The sequence below is a fragment of the Phyllostomus discolor genome, chromosome 5, assembly GCF_004126475.2.
Source record: "Phyllostomus discolor isolate MPI-MPIP mPhyDis1 chromosome 5, mPhyDis1.pri.v3, whole genome shotgun sequence".
NCBI lineage: Eukaryota > Metazoa > Chordata > Mammalia > Chiroptera > Phyllostomidae > Phyllostomus > Phyllostomus discolor.
The window spans coordinates 152,000,236-152,019,797 of record NC_040907.2 but is presented as its reverse complement, the minus strand read 5'-3'; the positions used below and the strand labels follow the sequence as shown (position 1 = coordinate 152,019,797).

At 43.8% G+C, this 19,562-nt stretch overlaps 1 protein-coding gene across 4 annotated transcripts in view; it reads right to left on the bottom strand.

Annotated features, from left to right (window-relative positions):
* Positions 1-18,474, bottom strand: part of CNNM1 (cyclin and CBS domain divalent metal cation transport mediator 1) — a 48,859-nt gene extending 30,385 nt beyond the window's left edge. For 2 of the 4 annotated variants that reach the window (XM_028512478.2, XM_036027131.1), the window contains exon 1: positions 16,766-18,474. In XM_028512478.2, the coding sequence (XP_028368279.1) occupies positions 16,766-18,329 (1,564 nt within the window). In that variant the 5' untranslated portion in view covers positions 18,330-18,474. The remainder of the gene's footprint in view (positions 1-16,765) is intronic. The other 2 variants (XM_036027132.1, XM_028512479.2) reach the window with 2 other exon arrangements.
* Between the last annotated feature and the right edge of the window lie 1,088 nt (positions 18,475-19,562).

Sequence of the window (19,562 nt, the reverse complement as noted above, 5' to 3'; positions counted from 1 at the left end):
CAGAGCTGGATTGTAAACCCAGGTAACTGGGTTCCGTCCTAACCAAGGCCCCCAGTCTCGTGTAACGGTCCTGCTTCCTCTTGGTTTGTTTCCACCTTCTGATAAACACACTTCCTGGTCCTGTTTCTAAAATGAAAATCTGGGTGGTTTTTTCCCCTTGTCTGAGAAACACTTAAGGAGAACATCTAGGATGTTATTCTTGAAAAAAAAAAAGAAATTCATGCTTTATCAGTGTTATTTTTTTATAAGTTTTGCTTGGTCATTGCAATTTAAATACATTAACTTCAAAAACTTCTAATCACAAGAAAGCTACCTATTGGGGTTTTTATTGAAAAGATGGTATTTTTAATCACTCAATAATGGTCTATAATTTCTTCTTCACCTTCAACCTATCCTTCAACTTACTCCCAAACTGATCTGATCGTGCCACTGCCCTACTCAAAGACCCTCTATGGCTCCCTAGTGTGCACAGAATCAAAGCCAAACTCATGAGTTTGGTATTATCAAGACTACAAAATGTGGCTCTTCCCTATCCTTCTAACTGCATGCCCTCATCATTCCCTAATCATTCCACCTTCCAGGTTACCTCCCCTTCCTCGACTTCCTGCATGTCCACTTTCTAAGTCTTCACTCATGCAGTTTTGTTCTCTCATTGACTGCATCTGCACTGGCCCTTCAAGTTCCAGCTCACCTGCCAGTTCCTCAAGAAGGCTCTCCCGGATCTTCCCCATTCTGAATCTGAACCAACCTCTCCTGGCCGGGGTTTCTAAGCCCTTGATAACTCCATTAAAGTAGTTGTCATACAGTTTGCTGTTTCTTATAACTGGCAATGCGTGTATCCTCTACTGGACCATGCTTTTCCCTCAGATCGTAAGCTCCTTCAGGACACAGACTTGCACAGGGCACCTTCCATGTACCAGGCAGCTGGCAAGTGCCCAATGAACTGAACTAAAGCAGAATAAAATCCATACTGAATGTAATATTTGACATTAAAACCAGACACTAAAACCTTTACTTTTTAATAAAGCACAATGTGTTTAAGTTAATTAAAGTTTAAGCTCTGTCTCAGTGATTCTAAAATTCCTTCTCTGAAACAACTGCATCCTATCCAACTGAACTGGAGAATTTTGTAGCTTAGTATAGATTATGTTGATTATTAGAATGTGCTCAATTTAAAGTTTTTCCCCCAGCACAGCATTCTAACATTTATGGCTTCTGTGCACATTCTTCTGCTAACACGTGCCAGCAGATGACAAAACAAATGCTACTACAATGAAAAAAACTTGAAAAAGTGATTTCTTAAAAGCATTTCCTATAATTGGATAATTTTTGTAATGTGGAGCCCAGGATATATGTAATACAGCATACTTCCTGCTATTAAGAGATTAGTTCATATGAATTAACATTTTATGATGTTTCACACAAAGTACCATAATGTCCATGTGAAAGTCTACCATTGGGCTATCTTTATCAGGTCAATTGAGGACACACTATGCGATCACCAAGGAATAGAGATTTTAAGTCCTAATTATATAACATTCAGGCAATGTACTTATGTAATCTAGTTACAAACATTCTAAAATCCATGGTCAGCCTTTATGACTCCCTTGAGTGCCTGCAGAGATCTACGAACCAATGAAGAAGTCATTCTCTCTGGGGTACAGACTGGAATAGGAATTAGCAACCACATAGCCCTGTTGGGAGCCGACACTCACAGGGACAAGACAACTGGATTTTCCCATGACACGCATACCTGAGGTCCTTCCTCTCTCAGAAAGGCTGGCCTTTGGGAGACTTATCTCCCTGTTTCCCTCCTCTTCCTGGGCCCCAGAAGGGGTTGGGATGGCCCCAAGTGAAGACCATCTTGACACATGGAAAAGTTAGTCACCAGCTCCTGCCACAGCACTTTGAACATACCTCTCCACTGGCATTTCTAATACGTGCACTGATAGGCGTCATGATTATTGCAGCAGCCACCACTTGCTATACACACTCTAGGGACCAGGCACAGTGCTAAGCATCACACAATTATTTCACCATGTTGTTGTTCTCTGTTTGTATGTGATCCCCCAAGATGATGGTAAGCTCTCTGAGAGGCAGCAGCTATGTTCTACTTACCTCTGTTTCCCCAGAACCTGGAATAGCACCTGGCATAGAGTGAGAACCCCATAAATAATGGGTGAAAACTGGTTATCTACATGAAAAAGGGTAAGGTAGAGTGTCTACCTCACACCATATACAAACATTAATTTGAAATGGACCACATGCCTAAATGTGAGAGTGAAAACTATGAAACTCTTAGAGAAAAATACAGGAGTAAGTCTTTGTGATCTTAGAGTAGCAAATGACTTTTTAGATAAGACATCAAAAGCACAAGCAACCAAAAGGAAACATGCACACACACACACATATATATAACAAGAGCATCAAAATTGAAAAGGGACACCATCAAAGAGAGCGAAAGACAGCTAAATATTTGCAATCATATATCTGATAGGAAGCTTGTATCCAGAATAAAGAAAACTTACAACTCATAAAAACACAACTCAATCAACAAATGGGTAGAGGAATAAACGGACATTTATCCAAGATATACCACCAGCTGATAAGCAATAAATGTTGATGAGGATGTGGCTTAAATTCTCACTATTCCCTTCTTTTGCCTTCTGGGAGGTCCTGGAAATGGGGACTGTGGACTTTCTCACTGAACCATCCCTCTACAGACTAGCAGGATTTTTCAAGTGCCTTCTCACAACTACTGGTCCATTAATTTCAGTTTCCTTCCAACTCACTAGAAAAGCAGGATGCCTATGAATTAATTTAGGCTAATTAATGGTGAGGACTGTTAACATTTATACCGAACTTCACAATTTGTCAAGCATCCCAGGACTGAGTTAGAAATGCAAATTTTCAGGCTCCACCCACACCTAGTAAATGAGAACCTCAGGGAGTTCTGCCCAGTGAGCTGCAGTTTAATAAGTTTTACAGCTGGCTGCGATTTTCAGACTAACGTTTGAAAATCACTGGTTTACAGGTAGGCTCTGTAGCACTCTGGTTATTTGTCTGATCTGTGACCTATTAACAAGGAAGAGAAAGAAGCACTGAGATGTCTAGTTAAATCCTGGTCCCTTTGGTAAACTTGGTTTAAGTCACAAGATGCTAAGTACTCATGAAAAGAGAAGAACCTCCTGGAACAAAAAGTAGTTGCAGTGTCAAGCTGATGAATGCTCTCCCTCATACGATATGGTGGTGAAGGTATTTTGTTGACATGGGGAAGAGAGTGGGTGTTGATGTTTAACACTGAGCTTGGAAAGGGGTTTCTTGTAGTTTTTGTACCTCTGAGGTAAATTTGAGGTTCTACACTGTCTATTAGGCACTTGGTATGTCTGAGGCTGATAAAATTCCCTACTACTGAAAGCCAAACTACTAGTCTTTTCTGTTGCCCCATGAACCCACAGGGTATTCGATCCCACCACCGCCTGGCATCAACATACACACCCAGACTATGAGTCAGATGTCTTAGAAGGGCAACTAGGTTTTCAGATGCTGCGTTTAAAGCAGTGTTTCTTACCTAGGGCTGACTTTGCCCCCCAGGGATATCTGGCTATGTCTGGAGATAATCTGGGTTGTCAAAATGTGGGGCGGGGGATGCTACTGATATCTAGTGAGCAGAGGCCAGGAATGCAGCTAAATATCCTTCAGTGCCCGGGGCGGCCTCACAACAAGAAATGTCCAATGTGCTGTGGTTGGAAACCTTGCTTTAAGAAGACAGAGAATCACAACTGCATTTTGGCATTTAAAGAAACTGAAATATCTTCTGTGGAGTCTTTAATAAATATAGCCTCTAAATGGTTTAGGCACGTCCACAGAGAAGAGCTCCCAAAGACCCTGTTAGCATACCTCCTGTGACTTGGGGAAAAAAGCAAGTAATTGATTTGCTCCCTTTCTTTTTCAAAAATAGCTACATCACTTCGGTAAGGTAAGGTGTTCCCAAGATAAAATACAGAAGCTTGGAGGAAAGCATATTGCTTAGAAATAGAGAATTCAGGAAAGCAGAAATCATTTAATGGTTTTATGGTTTCTGCTTCACTTATGACCTTCACCTTGTAAAATACAGTGGTTTTTTTTATTACCCTTGGTGTCCCTGCAGCATCTTTTATTCATTTGCTTGATAGTATTGAGTGCCTCTTCTTTCTTACCTTGGTCTTGGTGACCCTCTACCACTCACAGTGTGTTCCTTCGGAGGAGCAGCAATGAACATCACCTGGGCACTTGTTCAAAATGCAGATGCTTGGGTCCACCCCTGACCTACAGAATCAGGATCTTGGGTGGTAAGGTTGGGCCCAGACAGCTGCTTAATGACATCCCAGGTGATTCTCATGCATGCTAAAATTTGAGAAGCACTGCTCTTGATACTTGCTACCAGAAGAACTGGTATCTTCTGGGAGTTTGTGACAGATGTAGAAGTTTGGCCTCCATCCCAGCAGTCCAAGTCAGACTGCATTTCCTCAAGTTAGACAAGTAACTCTCATGCACATTTGAGTATGAGAACTGGTCAAGAGTGCCTTAGTTTCCTTCTTACTTTTCTGTTTCTATTGTGGCTGCCTTGACCTTATCCTCACCTAAAGATAAATATACCTCAAAAATTCTCAGTGATTCTCAACTCTGGCTGCATGTGGGAATCACTGGGGAGCTTTAAAACCTATTGCTCTCTGTGTCCCACCCACAGCAGCTCTGATCTAACTGGTCTGGGGTGTGGTCCAGGCATGGGGATGTTTAACACTTCTCCAGGAGACTCTAATGGGCAGTGGCTCCAATCCTTGATCCTCTGCTCTTCTCTCTCCTCAGTTAAAGATCCCAGCAGAGCCCATCACTTTAAATATCATCATTACTTCTTTTCCGAGAACTAAATTTATATCTTAACATCAGTGTCTATTTTAACTCTCATCCTGTTTCAGACATTTTGCCTGAGCTGTCCCCTTGTCTTGTCTAAATCACTTATCCAAATAGGAACACATGATCTTCCAGACCCACCATCCCCGCTCTTCCTCCCTCTTTGCTACAGCAAACGGCACTATCAATTTTCTAGTCACCCGGAGTCATAACCCAGGAGTTATTTTTAACCTCCTCTTCCTTTGCTCCTATTTAGAAGAAATCCCCACATTCTTATACTTGGTCTTTTCTTCATTCTTTCAACAGTATTTATTGAATGCCCACTATATGTCAGGCACTATTTCAGGCACCAGAAATTCAGCAATGAACACAATGGACAAGGTAATTGTTCTCCTGAAGATCACATTCTAGTAAATGGGGGTGAGAGATAACAAGCCAGACAAATATGTAGAGTCTATAGTACAGTGCTAAGGGGAAAAGCAAAGCAGGGAAGGGCAATGAGGGAGTGTGTGGGAGTGAGCCAGTAGGTGTTACAGTCTTAGGTAGGGGAGGCCAGGGATGAATCCCCGAGAAGGGGATAGTTGAATAAAGATACGAAGGCAGTGAGGGAGGAAGCCTCATGGATATCTGGGGGATATCTTTGCAGTAGGACAAGATGAAAAGGCCTTGAGTTGGAATTGTAACTCGTGTGCTTAAGGAATGAATGGCAAGGAGGCCAGTGGGGTGACTGCAGAGTATGGGAGAGGACGGTAGGAAGAGCCAAGGTCAGGGAGGTAGGGGGTGGGGTGGGTGCAGCTATGATCAAGCCTGTCTGGGCTTTGTAAGGACTTCGGCTCTTACTCTGAGTGAGATAAAGCCTTTATAGAGTTTTGTGGGTTTTCTACATGTATTTGCTCTTTGGCAAAAAAAGGTGACATGATCTGACATATGGTTTAAAGGGATCCCTCTAGCTAGTATGTTAAGAATGGACACAAAGATGGGCAAAGGTGGCAGCAGAGAGATCTCACAGGAAGCTCTGGCACGCACCCAAGTGAGAGACAGGTGGTGGCTTGGATCAGGATGGTGGTAGTGAGTTGGTGAGGTATAGTCAGATTCTCTAGATAGGCTGGAAGCAGAGCCTACATGAGGGACTGAATGTGGGGCAAGAGAAAAAATGAACATTAGGCCTGATGTTTATTTTTTTATTTGCTTGGGATGCCTGAGGAAGGGCAGAGTGATGAGTCAAGAAACCTAATGTAAGGAAATTGCCAGAACTCAGTATTGGTTTCCTGGGCCCTACCCAAAATAAGCAGCTCTCAGTTTTGTTTACCACATACAGTGACTTTTAGATGGGCTGGATCAGCGCTTGTCATACAAAATGTCTAACTAGATGCTATTCCTTTAACTAGGTCAGTGAGGTAAGAAGCAAATGGTAGAGTGTCCTGAGTGCTACTACAATGCAGTATCATTATTCCCATTTAAAGAAGGGAAATAAGCCTCATTCTAAGTGGTAGAGGGACTTGCTCCACCCAGTCATACAACCGGTAAACAGAGGAGCTGGGATCTGGGCCCAGGTGTCTACAAGCTCTCTGTGCCTGTGGCTCCACGGTCTGAGGCAGCAAGTGACGATGTGGCTTCTGGTTCTGCCTCAGTCACTAACATTGAGCATGCTACTCATGTCTCCAGATCCCAGGTGCCTCATCTACAAAATGGGGATAAATTCTATTGACCTCACATGCACCGTGAGCACACGAGTTACTGTTGTGGAAAGAGTTTTGCTAGTGTAAAGTCTTTACAACTATAAGGGCTTATCATTGCTATTTTTGTTATTTATCCTTTCTGGGCCTCAGTTTTCTCCACCTTAAAATGAATGGATAGGACCAAGCGATCTCCAAGGTGCCCTTTCTGGCTCTAAAATTCTATACTTTCATAAGTCAAAGGAGTCCTGGACTGCAAAAACAGTTCAGCTCTGCAGAAGGCTTCTTTGTGATGGTATATGATATGCCTGAGTTTTACCAGTGCCAAAAGTTACAGCCTCTTGTATTTACAAAGGGCTGTGAACCCCTAATGCTTATATTTTAATACTGAAGAATTCCACTAGAATAAGATGAGAAAAAGCTGCCTTACCACATGCTAAGTCTTTTTAAAATCTATACAATCAAATCAAATCACTTTCTATCAAATCGGAAAGAAAAAGACAAAAAATGTTATCCTGGCAGTAACAAAGGTCCCTTTCTCTAGTTACTAGAGAGAGACTGTCCTTTGTAGTAATTATCCTGCTCCAATTCATCAGAAATAGAGTAATCAACACATTTATCACAAAATTTCCTGAGCCACTGAAAGGCAATTATAAAAAAGCCAACTGTGTCACCCAGAGCGCCATGGCAACCAGCATCACCAGGGCATGAAAAAGTAGCTGTTTAGTCACTAGAATCTAAGCCGATTGGCAGTTTGGCTTGCTAAGCAACACTATAAAAATAGCAGCGTGGCGACCCATTATCTGGAGGTCTGACTTTGCATGGCTTTGACTCTGGTCCCAGAAGGAACTCTCCCAGGTTTGTATACCAACCCCACACCCCAAACTCCCAGTCAAAGCCTAATTAATCACTTGTTCAACAAATATTTATTGAAGCTTATTGTCTATCAGGCACACAATTCCCAACATGTGTACTTATCTGGTTTCTCAGTGAAATAAAATCTCTCAAAGAGGTTCAGAAAGAGTGGTTTTGCGGGGCAGGGATTTGCTTGCAGCCAGCTCAAATAGAACCAGCAGCCAACAGCCCATGGATAGAGAAAAATAAAAAAGTAAATACTGCATAAAATAATCTCCATTCTCACGGCCATGCTCCTGTGTCCTCAAGAAAAGATCAAGTTATATTTGGGATCCTTTGTTCAGGAAGGCAGAGATGGGTATAAAACGTTTTGGAAATATCACCACCCAAAATGGTTAAAAGATACACTTTCGGCATTGGGAGGAAACAGATTACATTCAACAAAGAGCTCACTCTGCCTAGCTCTCCATTTTGCTGGAAGAAAAGCAGCATTATGATCACGGCTTTGCCAGCACTCGAATGTAGCATTGGCTCCCTCTCCGCCTTTTTCTACCGCAAGCTCCTGCATCAGCTGGCATGCCCTTTCCCATCCTAATTGCTTATCAGAGTCCTTCTCTTTCACTCCCTCAGAGTTTTCCCAGATCCTTCCAGGGAATTATTTCTCCCTTCACCCTTTCCTCCACAGATGTTGTCTGGATGCCTTTGCAGCATTTCCATCAGGGCCCTTCCTCTTTTCATGCTCTTGGAGGGCAGGGTCCTTCCCATATTTACATCCACATCCATCTCCCAGAGCCCTGGTAGCCTGGCACCTTGTGAATGTTACTGCATTCAGTTGTCCAGATGACCTTGTCAGTCAATAGAGGTTAAGGGAGGGTTGGTTGGTGGAGGTGGCATTTTTTCTCATGCATGTTAAAAGGCCAGGAACCCTGCATGACACCCACACTGGCCCTCTTTCCTGAAGCCTTTGCAGGTCTGCTCCCTTCCCCTGGAGAGCTCTTCCTCTGGTCCTCACCACCCTGTAGGACTCAGCTTAGATATCACTTGAGGAGGGGGAGTCTGTCCTTACCTATAAGACCAGGCCAGGGCCCCAGTTACGTGCTCTCATAGATCCCTACACTTTTCCATCAAATCACTTGTCACCCTGTGTAATTATCTATTGCCCAGTGGGTATCTCCCTACTTGACTGCAAGCACCAGGAGGGCAGCAGGCTTGACACAGAATAATGTCATATAGGGAAGGAAGGAAGGAAGGAAGGAAGGAAGGAAGGAAGGAAGGAAGGAAGGGAGGAAGGAAGGGAGGAAGGGAGGAAAGGGGGAAAGAAGCAGGGAGGGAGGGATAAAATGAATTGAGAAAAATCTTAATTTGGAAAGGAACAGACAGCAGGAAATAAAAAGAGAACTGAGCTGTTATTGGAGGTCTAGGGGTCCCAAATGTGGGCCCAATGTTCTCTTAACCAGTTTAAAAGAACACTAGGCAAATCCAGAGACTCCCTCCTCTGAAACACCCAATGCTTTAAATGAGTCAGAAATATAATCAAATGTGTGTGGTTGTTAAAAAATGGAATTGAGGTGAGGTACTATATTCTTCAAATAAAAGAGGACTCACAAAAGATGATAAAAAGAGAAAATGGAATTTAACTACAGCCTGTGGGATTTAGATTAGATAAAAAGATAGTCTGACAATAAAGGCTGTTATACCCTGGAAAAGATAAATAAATCTAAAAAAAAAGTGTGAATTAGATTTTCTCTCACGATTTTCAATGTTCCTTCCTGCTTGGATTCTATTGTTAGCAGCTATTTCTTTTGCCAAGATGAGAAAAAAATGATTGCGGATCAATATTACAACAATCATAATGAGCCCTGGCTGGTGGCCTATGAACCAAAGGGTAGCTGGTTCAATTCCCAGTTAGGGCACATGTCTGGGTTGCGGCCAGATCTCCAGTAGGGGCATGCAAGAGGCAATCACACATTGATGTTTCTCTGCCTCTCTTCCTCCCTTCGCATCTCTCTAAAAATAAATAAACAAAATCTTTTAAAAAATGAAAAATTTAAAGAAATATAAACTAACAATTTTAGCACCTTGTGTAATTAATTATTTTTACTTTTTCTTGTTTCCTTTTTTCTTCCTCCCTGTACATGATGGACTAGGCTTTGTTTACTGTTTGCTCTAATTATTGTTTAGAAGGCAAGCATTTCATTCTAAATATTATTAATTATTACTTAGCAACATTTAACACATTTTAAAGCACATTACATCTAGTTATACCAGTGAACTATAACTTTGTGTGAAAATAATTTTTTACATTCTTTTACGGAAGACAACAAATGCAGCACTCAAATTTTGGCAGCTTTTAAAAGAATTAAACAAGAGACAATTACTCTTCCTGATAAAACAGCTCATGCAAGAACCTGGAGTGATAAAGCCAAGCACCGACTTTCCACCAGATTATTCCTCAGTGAAAATGTTACTGAGCGCTTACTGGTTGTTCCGACGGACTTTTGGCAACAGAGCACGTGCAGTAGGACCAAAGACTGAGGTGCTGCCTTTCGGCTCCACGATGACTGCTCAATGTCTCTCTCGTTCATGGATGCATCCCCAGAGCCTACCCCAGTGCCTGGCCCAAATGAATGAGCAAAGACTGAATGTGAAAATGGCAATAGGCCACCTTACATAATTTTACGTGGCTATGCTACTCTACAGATAGAGTGACCCAACTGTAAGTGAGTTATGCTGCTTTTTGTTTGGGAAGATGGTGCTACTAACCCAGCAGAGCTGAATTGTTTCACTGAGTTACATACCAGAGCTGGTGTGCCTGTAGGTCTTAAGACTTCAAAACAAAGCTTTATGCCTTCTCCCTGTTGTCTATACCACAATGGTTTCTTCTAAAAACAATCCAACGAAAGAGTAGTAAACTTTAGACATTAAGTTCAATAAATCTCTAGGGCTCCATTTTGTAAATTAGCCTTCTTAAATTATAGAACTCAACCCCAAGGCTATTGTAAAAATAATAACATCATATAGAAACCATTCTTGAAATTAGAATGAGATATTTGATTTGTAGAAAAAGGTAAGACCATTTTCCTTTTATTTTCTTTTAAAGAACTTGATTAAGGCTGCTATTATGTACAATATATTTTTTAAAAGGTTTAATTTTTTATTTTTTAAAGAGAGGGTAAGGAAGGGAGAAAGGAAAAGAAATATTGATATGAGAGAGAAACATCGATTGGTTGCCTCTAACGCACTCCCCAATGGGGGACGAACCCTGAACCTAGGTATGTGCACTAACCAGGAATTGAACCAGCAGCCTTTCACCTTGCATGATAATGCCAACCAACTGAGCCACACCAGTCAGGATGCAATATATTTTTAGCATGACAAAAATATTGAGTTATTATTCCAGGACAATACGATAATTATCTTCAGATTGTTTCTACTTTTTCTACTATCCTATATTTTTCATTTTTTATAATAAATATGCAGTGTAGAAACATAAACTTCAATACAGATTTTTAGAAAAGCAAACAACCTAACCATAGTTACTCTCTTCATGTTCTCAGTGAATTTTAATATTTCTATTATAGCACTTTTGTTTTAGTAATTTACATACAGGCTTGTCTTATCCATATACTTATATGCTAAGATGTGGCTTGTGAATTGCACTGAGGTTCGAGGTGCAGGGTGGCAGGTGAGTCCAGCCTGCCTTCTTGCTTTACAAAGTGGACTACTCTTTTCCCATTAGGCTGTAGACTCTTTGGGAGCAGGGACTGTATCTCCTACACCCAACTCTTAGTACACTGCTTTGAACATGAAAAGGGCTAGATAATTGTTATAATAAATAGATGTGGCTAAAGAGGCAAAGAAACAATGTATGTGGCACTTGTCTTCTAACATTTAAAATTTGACTTTGTCCTACTGCATGGTCCCAAATGACGGGGCTGGAGATAATTAATGACTCATTTACTAGAGCTCTGGAGCTCTATTATATTAAAGTTTAAGTCTTTCATCATTTATTCAACAAAAATTTATCAAAAACTCACTGTGTGTCATATTCACTGTTAGTATGCTACAGATACAGACAGATAAGACAGTCTTTGCCATCCAGCTGTTATTATATATGTTGGCAACACAAATAAACAAATACAGATGATAGTGCCTGTTAGTTTAACAATGGAGATAGAGAACAATTAAGGTGGCCCAAACTGGGGTTAACAAGAGAAGCTTCACAGAGGAGGTAGCTTGTATCCCAAGTGTTAAAGGAGGAACTGGAGTAGGGGTCAGTCGAGCAATGCATATTCCTGACACAGAGTAGAGCATGAGTAAAGGGACGAAGGCAAGAAACAGCACAGAGTGGCCATAGCTTGAATGTTGCTGGAGCACCTTCTGAGCTGAGGCAGGAAGTGGTGAGTGATTAGGCCAGAGGGTGGGCAGGGAGCAGAAGGGGGGAGGGGGGACACAGCTTAGACTTCATCCAAGGCGGTGGAGAGTGCAGAAGCGTTTAAAGCAGGAGATGACATCACCAGAGATTATTTTAGCGGTGGTGGAGAGGGCAAATTCGAGGGAGGCAAAATTTGGAAGAAGCAAAATTTCTTAGGAGGCATCTGCACAAATGAGTAGTAGATTTGTTTATATTTAACCACAGCTAACATTTATTTAGCATTAATTAAATAAAAGTTACTAAGTAAGCATTATAATGCAATATTATCTTACTATTTCAAACTACCCTGTAAGTAAATACTATTGTTATCCTCATTAACACAACAGACAAACATTTAAATACATGTCCAAGGCTAGGATGCAATGTGGACAGTCTGGTACGAAAGCTTATGCCCTTAAATCACTATCCCACTTGTTTAATTTCTGTCTCTTGCATAAGAATAAAAGCTCCATGCAGATGGGGACCATACTGGTGGTGTTTTCCACTCTGCCTAACCTAAGTGAAAGAAGTAGTGGACTGAATTGAGTATAGATACAACAAATATTTTGGATGCAGTATTAGCCATGTTTTTTGCACACTTTGGTGATTGTTATGGACTAAATGTCGTAAGTCACATGTTGCCCCTCCTCAAATTTGTATGTTCAAGTCCTAAGCCCCACTGCAACCTCTAAGGAAGTAATTAAGGTTAAATGAGATCCTAAGTGTGGGGCCCTAATCAAACAGTTAGATGTCCTTATAAGAATAGGAGGAGAAACCAGAGTGTCTGTCTGTCTGTCTGTTTCCCTCTCCCTCCCTCCCCCTTTCTCCCCACCTATCTCTCTCCATGCCTCTTTCTCTCTCCATGCCTCTTTCTCTCTCCCCACCTCTTTCTCTCTCCATGCACACACCCAGGAAAAGTCACGTGAGGACTAGTGAGAAGGTGGCCTTCTGCAAGCCAGGAGAAGGCTTACACCAGAAAGCAAATCAGCTGGAACCTTGATCTTGGACTTCTAGCCTACAGAATTGTGAAAAAATAAATTTCCGTTTTTAAGCCCCCAGTGTATGGCAATTTGTTATGGCGGCTAGAGCAGACTGAGATGAAGGTGGTGGTGAAGGAAGGGTTTTTAGCCTGGAAGACTAGAGTGGCAGTGGGGCCAGTAATTGGGGTAAAGCGCCCAGCAAGAAGAGGAGAGATTGGATATGGTCAATGGAACAAACATTAATTTTTCTGAACTCAGGGTTTATCTCACTCAACAGAGAAATATGGAAGTTAGCTATTTAAAATAATTTATTCAATAAATGTTTATTCATCCCCTAGCCAAGGTGGCCACTGTGCTTATCCTGAGAATACAAAGTACATAAGATTCATTCTCTGCTGTCAAGAAGTTCATAGTCCATTGGGGAGAAATATTGTTTCCTTTTGTAAGGCTACATGCCAGGTAGAAAGACAGGTTTCCTTTGATGGGTTTCCTTTTCTCCTAAAGGCCTGGGGATTAGCACAAGTACAGAGGTAAAATCCCATATGGACAAGAGTTTGGAGTCACATGAACTGTATTTGAATATGGGCCTTGGAATATACTAGCTGAGTGATGATCATAGGCAGTTTTAGGGTTCTCACTTGGAATCGCAGAGCTAAGGTCAGAGAACAAAGGTAGGTAGAAATGTTTTGTAAAATGCAATGTGCATGTTAGCAATTATTATCATTATAAAACCGACATTTCTGACCTGCAGAACCTAGAGGTGAATCAGCAATGGGCAGCAAGTCAGAGGTGAAAAGACCACCCTGTAGGTGGCAGGGGTTCTGAGATGGGAGGGGGAGTAAGACTAGGGTAGTGTGACACAGAATAGACTTCGGGGTCTTATGGACCTACTTCAAATTACAATTAGGTCAGTTATTAGCTATGCAAAAATAAGGAAGTCATGAAATTGATCTGCGCTTTAGTTTCTTCATCTGTGAAACAGAGTTAATAATATCTACTCTGGATGGTTGTTCTGAGTATGTAAAGGGCTTGGCGGAGTGGTCCCTCAATTAATGGTAACTGTTGCTCCTATTAAAATATTATCATTTGCCCCTCCTACCTCCTAAGGGGTTTGTGTAGGTAGTGAACTAACTAGAGATGCCAAGAAGTGAGGGAAATGGAAGGGCTTTTATGACTTACTTAAAAGGTTATTATTAAAGGTGAAAAAAAGAGTAGCCCAACTCAGCTTTTCTCTCCTAACTATGGTGCAAACATAACGGTCAGAAATGACCATGGTATTATATAGCTTAGAGTCACAGGACACCCACTGTGATAATTATTCCTTGTATTTATTCTATCCTAAGTAAATCTACCAACCACTGTGAGTAAGGGTTCTCCAAAGGCAATGCTTCTCAGACGTTAATGCACACGTGAGTCACTTGGGGGCTTAGTAACATGCAGACTTTTATTCCGTGGATTTAAAGTGGGGCATGAAATTCTGCCCTTCTAAAAGCTCCCAGGTGAGGCCCATGCTGCTGTTTGATGAACCACACTCTTAGGGAGAAGCAAGGCTCTGAAGGGACGTGGACGTATCTTCCTTGGCGTGGTGTTCACCGTAATGGCCTGCTTCTCTTTCATGATCTACTTAACTGCAAACTAATTACTAGAGCCCTAACAAGCCTTTTTCAGACCAGATTTAGAAATTCTGCAGTGGGACTCATTTCAGACCACTATCGACATTTTTGAGTAACCTGCTCTGTGCAAGGCACTATACAAGGCACTGGGGATACACAGGTTTGTAAGACAGAATTCCTGCTTCCGAAGACTGACTCTTTCTAACACTGTAGGACCTTGAAGACTGTTAAGTTGCTGAGGGCAGTCTTACTGTCTCCCCTGTTGCCTCACACTATGTAGATGCTCAATAAACACTAAATGAATGACTCAATGACTTCATAGGAGTTTCATCAAAAATGTCTTCTCACAGGACTATCTTAAATGTCTTAAATATCACATATAAGGGGTGGTTAAATTAAAACGAGGCTGATAAGATGGGTCCTAACCCAATCTGCCTCACGTCATTATGAAAAGATGAGACTGGAATATACGGAGAGAGACTCCGGGGATAAGAACACAGCGAGAAGGCGACCATCTGCAAGCCAAGCAGAGAGGCCTCAGAGGGAACCGATCCTGCTGACACCTTGATCATAAGACTGCCAGCTCCCAGAACAGTGAGAAAATAAATTTCTGTTGTTTAAGCCACCCAATGTGTGTTATTTTGTTACAGCACTCTTAACAACTATACAGATTTTCACAGCTTTCACGCCCAGATTCAAGATTCTCTTCTGTAAGGTACACAAAATGGAAGAATAATTTGAAGAGTGGATAGATGAACCTCAGAATGCGGTGGGAATGAGTTATAGGGGGGAGACAGACAGAAGGTGAGACAGCTGTCAAAGTGAGCTAAAACAGCTGCAATTTATATACATTTCCTCCCCTTCTCATAATACCAACACAGTCTAGGGCTATTGTCTCTCCAAATCTGAGACTGAAAGAAACATTTTTACTTTTTCCCCCCTTGGTAGCAGAAGGAAAACCCCAGATATTTCTCTGCATGCAAAGAACTAAAGGTTACCTATGATGATAAGGCAATGGGATTTAATTTTTGATAAATAAAATAAAAAAGCACGCAGTCAAATGAGATTCCAGAGAAGCTGCATTAGAAAGCCGATTCTAAAGTCAAGGAATTATTATTTTTTGTTTAGCTTCGTTTGTAATAAGCAAGCCAACTCATATGTATAGATGAGTGCCTCCTTCAAAACTATCATTCTGGAAGGCCCTTCCCTTTTTCTAACCATGTCACCATTCACAAATCATTTCTGGAATTGCTTTCAGAGTCTGTGAGATAGTCTTCTGAACACTCTCAATGGTGACCCTGGAAGGTGGATTTAATGTTCAAAGACAACCAAGTGTCCTTCTGGGTCAACTCTGGTTAAGCAGGGGGACCAAACTGTGGAATGCCAAGAGGACTGACCAGAGTGCCCAAGCTGATGTTTCTTGAGTGAATTGTACTCGACCCTATAAGTCAGTTTCCAAAGACAAACCCCAGACACGTAATGAGCATTATAACATGTAATGTTGTAAGCATGACATCAAGGGGGCATGGCGACTGCTCTGGAAAGAATCACACAAGTTTTCCTTTCCAGTGAATATGTAAGTTGTCTAGTGGTTCTCTTTACCAGACCATTTCCTTAGGCACAGATCTAGCCTACCTCATAGGACTACAGTTCCCAGAAATACCAGGACCTCACTCCCTTAGTCAACTTTTACTCTCCAAATTAGGTATTTGATGTATCGAGTGAATAGCTGATGGAAAATTAAATAGGCAGAGGAAGAATGTCTAAGGTGTTTGGGGCTTACTCTGTGTCATTCAAAAGGCATAATTAGGACCCGGAGAGAGGCCTGGGAGAAATAAATTCCTACTCCATGTGAGAAAGCCATTGTCAGCAGCTGGAGCTGTCCAGCAGTGGAGTGAGCTTGCACTGGAAATAGTGAGCTTCCAGCCCTGGGAGTTTAATAAAACAAAGGCTGCTTGTTATGGAAACCTGTAGAGGTTCTTCCTATAATGGTTGAGGAGCTATATGCCATGACCTCCAAGGACTCTCTTCAAAGTCCATCCTGCACAATACTGGCAATTGGTAGGCCCGGAAAAAATACTGGAATGAAATCAGTAAGAAGTATAGGGCACCTTGTGAGCCAAGTCAAGGGGACGAAGCTCGAAGCTCAGACAACTGAAATGAATGTAGGGAAAGGTGAAATAAAAAGAGCCAGGGAATCATGAGATAGGGTCTATCTTGAGTTTTGGGTACCAAAGGAGAATTGCTTTGGGTACCTGAAGCCCCACAAGTTTACAAAAGGGTAATACTTTTGCAGGGGATAGGAGTGGAGGAAGGAGATAGACCACTGCTCACCCTTCTTAAACTCCTCCAGCACGGTGTCCAGCCGAGTATCGTTGAAGACGCAGTGCAGGGGCCGGTTGTAGAAGCGGGTGACGGTGAGGAGTGGAGTGCAGTCGTCAGGGTCCACGAAGGCCAAGTCCTTGACAAACAGAATGTCCACAATGTTGTGCCGCTGGTCGCCCTCGTACACGGGGATACGAGTGTAGCCACTGCGCAGGATCTCAGAGACAGTGGCGAAGTCCAGCACGGCATCTGAGCGTAGCATGAAGCAATCTCCGAGGGGGGTTAGCACCTCCTCCACCACTTTGGTGCGAAGCTCCAGGGCGCCCTGGATGATATTGAGCTCCTCCTTCACCAGGTCGTTGTAGGGGTCCGCGGCCCGCAGAGTTTCCAGCAGCTTTTCCCTTGTGTAGAAAGTGCTGATCTCCTGGCGCAGGGCCCAGTCTAGCAGGCGGCCCAGCGGGTAACATACGGGGAAAGCGGCCGCCATCAGGAGTCGGGTCAGGCACACGCTGTGTGAGGCGATGGCCAGCCCGTGCCGCGAACATACCGAATAGGGGCAGATCTCCGCGCCCAGGAACACGGCACCGGTGCACACGAGCGCCGGCAGCCACGGGAAGTGAATCCCCGCCTCGCCGTAGTCTTCCCCTTGATCCCCGACGCCCGGAGGCAGCGAGGTATACAGCCAGCCGGCCAGGGCCGCGTTGGCTCCGGCTTGGCCCAGGAGCAGCGTGCAGAGCAGATGGGTTCCCCTGCCGCGCACCGCCTGCACGCGGCGTGCCTGCTCCTGCTCGGTGGCCGAACCGCTGTTCCGCAGCACCCGTAACTCCACGGGGTCCAGCGAGAGCAGGCTCAGGCGCAAGCCGCTGAACAGGGCAGACAAGGCGAGCAGCAGGAGTGCCCCGAGCGCCCGCAGCCACGCGGGGGGCAGCAGGCCGGCGCCCAGGCCGTACATCCGCGGGCGGACGCGCAGCAGGAAGCCGCCCGCGGCGCCGTGGTGGTGCCAGGAGCGTCCGTCCCAGGCGCACAGCGAGAAGAGCTTCCCGCCACCACCCGCACCGCTCCGCTCTGCCTCGCCCTTGCGCAGCTCCCGCACCCGCACCTGGACTAGAGCCGAGCCGGCCACGCCTCCGGGGCGCAGGGGCCCCAGGACCTCCACGTCCGACGCCCAGTCGCTCTGCTCGCGGCAACGCTGAGGCCCCGGCGGACGCGTGGGCACAGCGCTGGGCGCCAAGCCGCTCCCGCCCGGGGGCTCCTCGATAAACACAAGCCGCGGAGCCCAGTCTCCGGTGCCATTCTCCCCCGGGGAAAGGGTGGGTGCGGGCACCCGCGCCACGGGCGCCGAGGGCCCGGGTTGGAAATAGACGCGCAGGAGGAAACTGGTGCCTTCTGCTGCGCGTAGGGTGCCCCCCTCCAGGGACACGCGGCCTCCAGCGGTGTCCTCGGGCCTTAGGCCCAGCAGCCAGGCAGCGGCAGCGGGGGGCCGAGGGGATAGGGAGAAGAAGAGCAGGAGCACAGCACCCCGGCTGCAGCAGTCCCGGAGTCTAACACCCACCGCAGCTGCCGCTGCCGCCATCCTGCACCCGGCGCGGCTGCACGTGATACTGCAGAAAGCAGAGCGAGAACTGGAGGGAGGAGGAGCCAGAGCCGGGAACTGGCCCCAGGCAGGTCACCACGTGTACACCCCCTGCGCCCTTGGGCCAGAGGCGGTGGGGGTTTATAGCATGCCTGGGCAGGGGGTTCCTCGCAGGGGACTGGAGATGACTACCCAACAATACACTGTGCATGACCTTTCCGCACTTCGGTATATCTGAGTTACAGCCTGGAGAAAGCTTGGCTTGGAGCACAGCCCCCTACTTAAGCCGTAGGGCGCTCCTCATCGAACTCTTACCCGGCAGTAATTCTCTGCCAGTCCCTCTTCTTCCCTATTGGCTGGGGAAATTTCCCATCGTTTTGCTTCTCCAGCTGCTAGCGTTCCCCCTTCTGGAGAATACCAAAAGGTATTCTGGAGGCAAGTCTTGAATCTGAAAACTTTGTGTTTGGTGTCAACACCAACTGATCTTTCATGTTTAAAATTTTCTAAATTACTTAAATTCAATTCCTTGTTGAGACTTGAATGACCATCAATAAGAAACTGTTGAAATAACTCATGGTACCTCCGTGCGATGGAATACTATGCAGCAGGGAAAAAGAAAGTCATGGATCCTTGTGTTTGTGGCATGGAAAAAATCTCTAAAGTAAATTAGTCGAGAAATGGCAAGGTGCAGAATAATGCGTTTGATATGCTACTGTTTGTGTTAAAAGTATTTATGTATAAATTTATAGGTACATATATACATATATAAGATATTAGGATTAATAGGCAGAAGATATGAAAGAAATTTGCAATAGTGTTCACCTTTGGGGAGTGGGGAGCAGGACTAGAGTCTGGAAGCTTGTTTGAGAGATATTTAAAATACACCTGCGCAAGTGCACAGGATGAAGTTGCAAAGATAGTACAAAGATCCGTTACCCTTTACTCAATTTCTCCCAATGGTTATATCTTAACTATAGCATAATAACAAAAGCAGGAAATTGATATTGACATAATGTGTATATAGTTCCATGTCATTTTATCACACGTGTAGATTTATATAACCATCACTGCAATCAAAATACAGAACTATCAATATTTATTCTATCACCACAAAGATCTGAAAGGGAGACTTTTTACTGAATTCCTGCATTTGAATTTATCATAGGCCTGTTACTTTATTTTTAATTTATGCATTTATTTTTAAATTTTATGTAGTAAAATTCACTTTTCTGC